The 9,579-nt window shown below is 39.2% G+C and overlaps 1 protein-coding gene across 1 annotated transcript; it reads left to right on the top strand.

The window, feature by feature from the left end:
• The first annotated feature begins 2,241 nt into the window (after nt 1-2,241).
• LOC140926856 (uncharacterized) lies at nt 2,242-9,452 on the top strand. The gene is made up of 5 exons (XM_073376535.1): nt 2,242-2,373; nt 4,609-4,669; nt 4,843-5,166; nt 7,545-7,788; nt 8,994-9,452. Exons 2-5 carry the CDS (start codon nt 4,627-4,629, stop codon nt 9,415-9,417), a joined length of 1,035 nt encoding a protein of 344 aa, XP_073232636.1. The 5' UTR covers nt 2,242-2,373; nt 4,609-4,626; the 3' UTR covers nt 9,418-9,452.
• The last annotated feature ends 127 nt before the right edge of the window (nt 9,453-9,579 follow it).

The following is a 9,579-nucleotide window of genomic DNA, read 5'->3' as shown; positions in this document are numbered from 1 at the left end:
TGCCAAAAACTAGCATTTCGAGGCAAATTCTCTCTGAGATATTAGCCCAGTTATGCTCTGATGACTCCATACAAATCCTTCTAAATTTGTCTTGGGTCTAAACGTTTAGACCTAAGTGAAATATGAGGTTACTGGCGGTGAATAACAAGTCTAACAAAACAAACAGTGAAAAAAGAATTCTCCATTTTTCTTGTCCCAAAAATGTCAACTTTGATACATTCCTGAGCGTCACAAATACTTTACTTCGCGCCCCGCCGAAGTAAAAATTTACAAGGATTTGTAAGGGAAAACCATTCAAACGTGAGTGGGTGGCAAGAATTGTGTTTCCCCAATACTCTAATTTTCGGCGGCCGTTGCATCCGCTTCTTTTGAGATACACGGCTGAAATTAAAAATTACCTAATTTTAATATGTTCTTTGAGTTCCTACTAAAATCTTTTTTTTATTGCGGGTCTTCCCAATCCGAGTTTAAGAAAACGATTGAAAGTTCCGCATGGCGTCGCACTGGTTTGCTGATCGCGATGAGATGACTAAGAAAGAATGTCAACTGTATGGGATAAATGGCCAAAACCGTGATGTTTGAACCAATGATATAAAATCACCAATTAACATCTCTTCAGGAAAGGTGAGGACGAAAAATCCGCCACAAATTAGAAGTCACTAACGACAAGATAAAGCACATAAAATGTATAAGAAGTTATAGACAATGGCAGGTCGGAGTCTGACAAGGGTGGTGGGAAAAAAATTCAACTAAGCGACGAGAGGGATTGCAGTACAGGCTGATGGCAATAGCTGGAAGGGCCGCACGAAACATATAACAATACAAGTCTTTTATACAGACCTAAACACGTTCCATCTCCTGATTGGACAGGCCTAAAGTGAGCCACCACCTGCAGCTACCTGCACACTGCTGATAAGCAACGGGAAATGCCTCGAAATAAAATGACATTATGATTCCATTTTCTCGTCACAATGTTTGTTTTTTTCCAAAGCCTATTGTTTTCTTATTTACAGAAAGTTGCTCACATGACAAATTATTGCAAAAGCCTTGTTCAGACCGAACGTTTTTTGCTACCTACGACCGAGGAGGAGTCTTTAAGAGAGCCCTCTCTATAACTTCACAACTACTCATGATACGGTCACCAAAATTATACACAGAATAATGAACTCATCATTTCCAACAACAAGGCATAATTTGATCGACGCAACGACGTAATATTGTCGTTATGACGCCATATCGTTGAATTCATTGCATTGTCAGAATTCCCCTCAAAGTAGCCATAAAGCGAAAAATACTTAAATAGTAAAATGTCTGATAAAATCAAGAAGTTGGTTAACACATTAAAAACGTCGTGATGACGACATTTATTATTAACGATGGAACTGGAACCATTTGCCATCTTGGCCCCGCCATTTTGAATGAATTGAAAGTGCTCGATTTTACTTAAACCCGTGCATAGCGAATACGATCTCCACAGAGAAAGGGCTAAAAATTATTTCTCAACAGTGGTAACAGTTTTTTAAAATATCAGAACGATAGAAGAAAAAAACTCAGAATGCCGATAACGGGGGTTGAAAATCGGGAAAAGTTAATCATTGCCGTTACCGATAGATTATATTTTAAGACTCGATATTATCGACATTTAAAAATATATTTATGGAATGCTATTAGATATATTTCTGTAATGGTAATATATTTGGTCAGGTGTTTGTAGATCAGTAGATGCGTACGTGTGACTACGTTTGGTTTATCTTATCAAAGCTTTTCTTGTTCTTTCCGTTTGGTTTTTGTTTTGTTCTGTTTTGTTGGTTTGTTTGTTTCTTTGTTTTTTTTTTGTTGTTGGAGGTGTTTTTTTTTTGGCTCGTTTTTTCCAATTTTTGTTAAGCATGTGTATCCTCCAAATTCAAAAATAATAATAACAAAACACTGAAACACAGCATTTGTTTGAGGGAACAGTCGAGGCTAAGAAAACTGCCCACTTATAATCGGTCTGTAATCGGTAGGGCCGTTACATGCAGGTTCCACAACTAGTCATACTGTGAACAGAGTCGAAAACGTCTCCTGACAAACCAGAGGAAGTTTGTCCCTGGAAAAAACATAATAAGATCTCCAACAGATTCTAGTCAGGGCTTCGGTATTCATGTTGTATATGAACACTGCATTACAAAATTAAAGGAAAGCGCTTATTTGTCTCGTCTATAAGCGTCAGTTAGAATATTACTAACCCTAACCTGTATTACGTAAGGCCGGCTACAATCAGGTCATTTCTGATGTAAAAGGTGAACAAAGGACCATTCACGACCTGTACCACCGCTGTTCTAAACGATTACTTTCCACTCTCTGTTGAATACAAACTGTAAGGAAGCAAGTAAGGTAAGTCTGGCTTGTATAACATTAACTTATATCCATTTGTTTGTAAGTTTGTTTCTTCGTCTGTGGAAAACACCTGTGTTATCTCGGCTGGAGTTAATGGTAAGACAATTACCAACTAGCAGGGGTGGGTTATGGCACTGGTATACGTTTCTCTGAATCTTTCTGGCCGGGATAGAAACCAGATCTGAATTTTGGTATAAACAGTTTTTGAACTGTCTTTTTTATTTTATTTTATTTTTTTCCTTTGTTAGTTTAGGTTTGCGTGCTTTAGCCTTGATTGTCACTACGACCATTTTTTGGTTTCTCATCCTGCAACAGTAACCTGTAACTCGGTTGGAAAGGTTGCCATAAATTAATAGAACCTTTTGGAAGAAAATGAATGTAACTATAACTTTGCACTTAAGTATACCCCTTTCCCAGACTTTTGGACGAGAACGTTAGGTCAAATTTGGGCTTCCGGTGCAAGATCACAATATTTTCGAAGGCGCGCAAACAACACAAAACCTTTTCCGTTAGTATTTCTTTGCCACCACGTCACAATGAATCTGACTAAAACCGGCGTTATCATTGAATTCTGCCTTAGAATAGAAAACAGAGTCATTTGTAGAGTCATATGCGAGTGTATATTAAAATGCGAGTATATTTAAAGACCCACAAAATGGAACTGACTACCTGGTGGACACTTAAGACAAAGAGTATGAAATTCAATGACCGTAAAAATATTGCTTGTAGTGGCGGCTTATTCCTGATTTTGTTGCTCAAGGCAAAGTTCTTTTGTCGTTGTTGTGGGGCGTTGTTTTGTAACCTCTCTTTTAACAAGAAGTTAGAAACCTGACTTGTGTGATCTGGTTTTATCAGATTCCTAGTCTAAACATTGCTCTTACAATGGATGGTGAAAGCCTCCTCTCCGAAACTCGAAGTTCAATCCTCAGTTCTTTCTAAAGCGAGTAATACCTACCTACTTAGTCAACTGAAGTCAAACTAAAATACCTTTAGTACGAGGCTCTTGATGGAGTATTAGATGATAAATAAAGTCGATAATTCTTACTTATTTCTGAGATCAAGAGAGAATAACGTTTAATTAGTCTTAAAATAACTTTTGTGAAATTCACAGATAACCCAAAGGCTAATCTTCGCTTATCCCTCTCTGTTATTCTCTGTCGCTGAGATCCAACACATTAAATGATAGCGAAGAGAAGGGCGGAGAAATAATTTAACTGAAGGCTGAGAGATCGAGGAAATACAGAGGAGAATCTCTTTGAGATTTTTCTCATTATTTAACTAAAGCAACAGCAAGTTAAAGCATGCATTTTATTTAACGTCCAGTGATGATTATGGAACTCAGTAATATTTATATGTGATATAAGCTGAAATCTCGGTGCAGTTCGAGTTGTGTGATGAAGATCGAATGAAACACTTTTCGAGTTCTCGATTTAAAAAGTTTCTAAAAATGACCAGTAACTCGTGGAAGCTCTCAAACTCCTTTCCCCTGAGGTTTCCCTTATTTTCTCTAAAGAAATTACGCATTTGTTTGAGAGGGATGGGCACAAGACAAGAAACATAATGCATCCGGGTGTAAGCTAATACTCTGTGGCAAAATATCTTTGTCCAGCCTTTGCTTTTTTGTTCATAAAGAAGACTTCAAGATCTTTTCCTAAGGAATTTAAATCTTTTATTCTGCGTGTAGCAGTTGCTCATAGTTGTACAACTGAGTTAATGCAATGCCTCGATTTTAGCCCGGGGGGAGGGGGTACTTCTTTGTAAGTGGCTAATGGGGATGTGCCGCAGGATGGGGTCGCATTTTCACGACTTGATTGACTATTATGGGGTCCCATTGTCAATTGAGTTACTATGGGGTCGTACATTTTCTAATTTTGGGGGTAAGACAGTTCTTTATATTTACGGTTAGCAAAAGTAGCAGAATGTTTGTACTGTAGGTGAAAAGTAAATTGTGCTTCATTCAATATAAGGTAAATACATAAATAGAAAGTGACTAAAGTTGGGATCAGGAAAATTACACATTTGTCCAAAAGTGACTAAGATGGGCTCTATAGTTGGCCACAGAGTAGGCTATAATAGGGTCACGGGCTCTGAGAGGCCAGAGGCACATACCCAGCAAAAATTAACCCAAGTACCCCCCCTCCCCCGGGTTTTAGGTGCCCAGAGTTAAAACTATTTAAGACATGAACAGACGAAATTAAAGTTAAAAATTAAAATTTTTTCCCGTTTCATTAGGAATTCAGTAAAGAGGACATGTGGTTCTTTTATTTACTGCTCACCATCGGATCATCCCAAGGTAATTTTTCTTCTGTAATGTCAACTTGTTAATCAAATTTGTGCTATTTTGACGTTGTCATGGTCAAAACGTTAAGGAGAGTGGGGAAAACGCCTTTATCGACTGAGTAAAACTCAGGTGCTATACATCTCTTTAATTAATAATTATTTTCCCTACTTTTGAATCACTCCTAGGACAGTCCAATATACGTATCTCTGGGGGTGGAAAAATTGCAAACGGCAAGGCCTCGTTAGACATACATGTTGAGATAGCAAACCCTGGGGCTGCAGGAGTGATACCTACTCAGGGACCTCTACAACTACCAACTGGCACAGGCATACCACCGATTCGACCAGCGATGAAAACAGGCAAACCGCCGATTCGGCCAACACCACCCATTCGGCCTACAATGAACCCAAGCACACCGCCGATTCCGCCGACAATGAACACCGGGCCAACAAAGAGCACAGGCACACCACAGCCTGGGCCAACAACTGGGCAAGGAGCCGGGACAGGAGGTAAGTCATCACCTTATGAAGCCATCCAAAAACAAACAAACAAATCTTATGATGCTAGCCTTAAAAGCACCAGATAATGCGGTTCAGGTAATGAATTCATGATAACCGTCACGAATATAGAGACAATTCATTCCCAAGTAAAATTCTAGGATTCTACAGTAGTTTGCTTTAGTTCCTGTAGTATGGTATAGCCACTGCACTGGTTTGGTTTAGTTCGTATAGTTCGTGTAGTCCTGTTGTTTGTTGTAGTTAGTGTATAGTTGGTGAAGTTCGTGTAGTTTGGAGTATAGTTGTTGTAGTTTGTTTAGTTACTGTAGTTTGGTGTAGTTGCCGTAGTTTGCTGTAGTTTGGTGTAGCCTGTTACTGTAGTTGCTGTAGCTTGGTGTAGTTGTTGTAGTTGCTGTAGTTAGGTGTAGTTGCTCTAGTTACTGAAGTTGGTGTAGTTGATGTAGTTGCTGCAATTGCTGTAGTTTGGTGCCGTTGCTGTCGTTGCTGTAGTTGCTTGGTTAGTGTAGTTCGTGTAGTTTGGAGTAGTTGCTGTTAGTTGCTGTAGTTTAGTGTAGTTGCTGTAGTTTGGAGTTGATGCTGTAGTTGCTTTAGTTTGTTGTAGTTGCTGTAGTTTGGTGTAGTTTGGTGTTGTTGCTGTAGTTGCTTTAGTTTGATGTAGTTCGTGTGGTTTAGTGTAGTTGCTGTAGTTTAGTGTTCGTGTAGTTTGGTGTCGTTCACATAGTATGGCGTAGTTTTCGTAGGTTAGTGTAGTTCGTATAGTTTGGTGTAGTTACTACTGTACAGTTTTATCATGAATTTATTACTATAGCACTAGTGTTTTAAACTACAGCAACTACGCTTACAACTGTAAAGTGCTAGGGTTTTAACTGGGCATGAATTGTCCCTATATTCTTGACGGTTATTGTGAATATATTACCTAAAAAATTGCCTCAAATCTTCACATACTACGTTTTAAATACCTTTACATGTTTCATTACACAATGTACTTAGTAATAGTGTTTACTACGGCACTGTTTGGTATTATGAGTTCTGTGGTTTATCTGGCTCGTGGCTAAACGAAACTTGTTGCGCACTTTGATTGACCATATTACGGAAAGGAATAAATGGAATTAACTCCAGAAATCGTTTTTTTTTTCTTTTTTTGCATTTAATCCATTGTAATGTCTTGAAATCTGCTTGAAATAAAATAGTCACATGCATGTTCTTTCAATTGGTCCAAAATTCAGTTAGATTGAGAGATTTGTAACAAAACCTTGTTCGTTTTGCTGTTACGGAAAACGATAGATAGCGGAGCTCGTGCGCGCCGAACGTAGCATTATGGATAAGAAAAAATTGGTTATCCATGCATCCAAGAAGTTTTGGTCCGTAAGTACGTCCCGCACCCCTTTATGTAAGCCGGGGTGAAATTTTACATTTCAAGCACCTGCACGTTTCGTCGGTAAATTGCGTGGCTGTCCTGACTTTTAGAGAGAAGAAAACAACAACAACAAAAAAGCCGATTCTTTCTCTCAACTAAATTTTAATGTCTACATTGACGTGGATATCAGGGAAAGAGTTAGAGCGAGAGATAACAAAAACAAAGGAGACAGATTTCGTTGTAAGAAAAACAGGAAAATTTTATAGCGGCGGTGAGGAAATGAGAAATGCCAGCCGCCACCAAGGTAAAAATGAGAGGCAGCGAAAGAAAAATGAACAGGACCACATACAACACTTCCTCGATTCATAAAACGTGCAACTAGCAAGTTTCTGGAAGTTTCACGTTGTAGTCGTGCACTAAACAACGTAAACGGCAAAGAAATGCACAAAAAAGGTGTGCTGCAAGTGAAAAGTTTTTTTTTCCTTCTGCTTATTAGGCTAGACCTCCTCTGAATTTTTTGGCCTTTTTCGTCGCCGTCGCCTCTTAGCATTACAGAATTTTATTTTTTGTTTGATTAAACTAGAAACTTAATATGAACGAGAGCTTCGTTTTTAGCCCTAGCTAAATCTACAAATTACAATCGAACGCATCCTGGTTTTTTTGGTAACAATGGTAAAGTGAAACAATGTATTTATATGCGAATCAGCTGGCGAATCCTTGTTTACAATAGACCATTTTACAGTTATGGGCTTAGTATCCTGGCCTTTGAGTGAACGTGAGGCTGAAGTTGACCTTGTTTTGGTACAAACCTGCCTCCTTTCATAAAGGAAATTATGCTTAAAAATTACTGGTTAGCAGAAAAATAACATGATTTACATAATAATGCAGAAAGGTTTGTATCAAAAACAAGGTCAAATCCAGCCTCGTTCAACCTGATACTGTAAAATGGGTTATTTCTGAGGTATGTTCTCATATCGCTTTCTATATTAGACGGTATTTTGTTGTTTTTCAGCATTTACTCAAGAAGAAAAAGCCGGTTTGGCAAAACATAACGAGTTTCGCCAAATACACGAAGCACCACCAATGAAACTCAATAGGGAGATGTGCGACCAGGCTAAAGCCTATGCTAAGAAAATAGCTGCAATGGGGGCACTGATGCATTCACAGAGGGGAGACAGGGTTGGACAAGGAGAGAACCTTTCCATGGGATGCTCCACCAGTGGTTCACAAACCATGGAAGAGGCTGTGACAAACTGGTGACTATTAAACAACCGGTTTTAAAGGATATCAATCTTCTATCCATTATTTTACGTTTGATCAAGAGCCATAATGGACACTATGGCCCATGGTTTGATGTCATAACAGGGGCGGATCTTGGCGGTGGGGGGGGAGGTTCCTTCGATGTCCATGGAACCCCAGATACGCTTGACGCCTCGGTAATCCCTTTTTCAACCTCACAGGGTTCAAAGGGCTCCCTCTCCCACTTCCGCCTCTGCACTCAAGAACCTTAGGGCTGAGCAAAAAAATAACCTTAATCTCAATCGTCGGTGGTGAATCTACAGTTTTGGGGGTACTGTAAAGTTCCGAAAGTAACTACTCTCGTTGCCTTTGACTTTTGCAGCCTTTTCCTATCGCTACTTTCTGGAGTTCGCTACTTTCGGGTAGCTAATACGTGTATCGTACGTGGGCGTTACGAAGGTACGATAGCAATATGGCGACAATTGGGAAAACATTCACACTTTTTCTTTGGAGAAACTTATTTCATGTTATTGCTTTCTAAATATAAGTTCAAAAGAATTGCTTGATTACGGTATGGGTATTTAAAGACGAAAGGAAGACTTTTGAATTTAAAAAAAAGGAAGTAGTCAAAGATCATTATAACCGTTAAAAATAAATCTCGGATCAGTTAGGTAAAGCTTGTTATATCTATAATTTCCGTTATTTCTAAATTTCGGAGGGTCGCTACTATTGACATTTGCTAACACCTTTGAAATGTTATCGCTACTTTTGAACTAAGGGTCGCTACTTTCGGGGGGTCGTTACTTTCGGAGCGTTACGGTAATAATGTTGGCAAAATTCAAACAGATTTACACGTGTATTGCTTCTAGGTACAACGAAGTCTGTGACCCGGGTTACGATTTCGCTAGCGGTTCATTTTCAGGAGGCACGGGTCACTTCACCCAAGTAGTGTGGAAAGGAAGCACTGACATTGGAAAGTTCCAAGAAGTGACGAGCTTTTTCTCCTTGAGAAAATATAAAAATTTAGGAAATTCGGTTAGGCATAAATTCCCTTAATTTTTCTGACTGGAATTACATCACAAACTTACTTGTCGATGAGCCAGTCTACAGTGTGAACCCTCAGTACGTATCCTTTCTTGGTGTGAACTAAGCACAGCCCTGCACCTTGTCGTCTCTGTCACATTTTGATTTCTCTTTCCTTTAATTTTTTGATATGTTTTAGGTACAACGAGGTCTGTGATCCTGGTTATGATTTCGCTAGCGGTGGATTTTCAGGAGGTACGGGTCACTTCACCCAAGTTGTTTGGAAAGAGAGCACTGAGCTTGGCATTGGAAGAGCTGAGTCTCAACAAAACGGAATGAAATGTGCCTATATTGTGGGCAGATACAAACCAGCTGGAAACATGATGGGTGACTTTCCACAAAACGTAGCCAAGGGAAGTTTTGACCAAATTTACTGCAAATCGGTAAAAAATGACCAAACGAAACCCAAATTCTTCGCTTTAAATCGAAGTGGGGCGATCAACGAAAAACGTGTCACTAAAGTTGATGCCCCTGAATTTCCTGACCAGTCTCCTGACCTTAGCCACAAATTAATGATCCTTAAGAAAAAGAAAAATTTCTTGGGTTCCTCAAAGAATCTGTAATATTTGACAGCTGCAACTGAGTCCAACATCAATAAAGAGCCTCATTCCTTATTAACCTGTCCACTCAGTCGGTCCTTAAATTTAAAGTGGCTATGTAACAAAAATTTTGCTGTTTTGGGTCAATAGACCTTGTCACGGTTTTCGACGCCATCTTGACCCGAG

The sequence above is a fragment of the Porites lutea genome, chromosome 2 (genome assembly GCF_958299795.1).
Source record: "Porites lutea chromosome 2, jaPorLute2.1, whole genome shotgun sequence".
Taxonomy (NCBI): Eukaryota; Metazoa; Cnidaria; class Anthozoa; order Scleractinia; family Poritidae; genus Porites; species Porites lutea.
Note: the sequence above shows the minus strand (reverse complement) of the source record. Positions and strands in the feature narration are given on the sequence as shown.

Bases quoted from the DNA above. Each gene is read 5' to 3' on its own strand.
- LOC140926856 (XM_073376535.1), top strand. From the start codon at position 4,627: ATGTGGTTCTTTTATTTACTGCTCACCATCGGATCATCCCAAG. The intron at 5,167-7,544 runs GTAAGTCATCAC...GTTGTTTTTCAG, and splicing joins GCAAGGAGCCGGGACAGGAG to CATTTACTCAAGAAGAAAAA. The intron at 7,789-8,993 runs GTGACTATTAAA...GATATGTTTTAG, and splicing joins GAAGAGGCTGTGACAAACTG to GTACAACGAGGTCTGTGATC.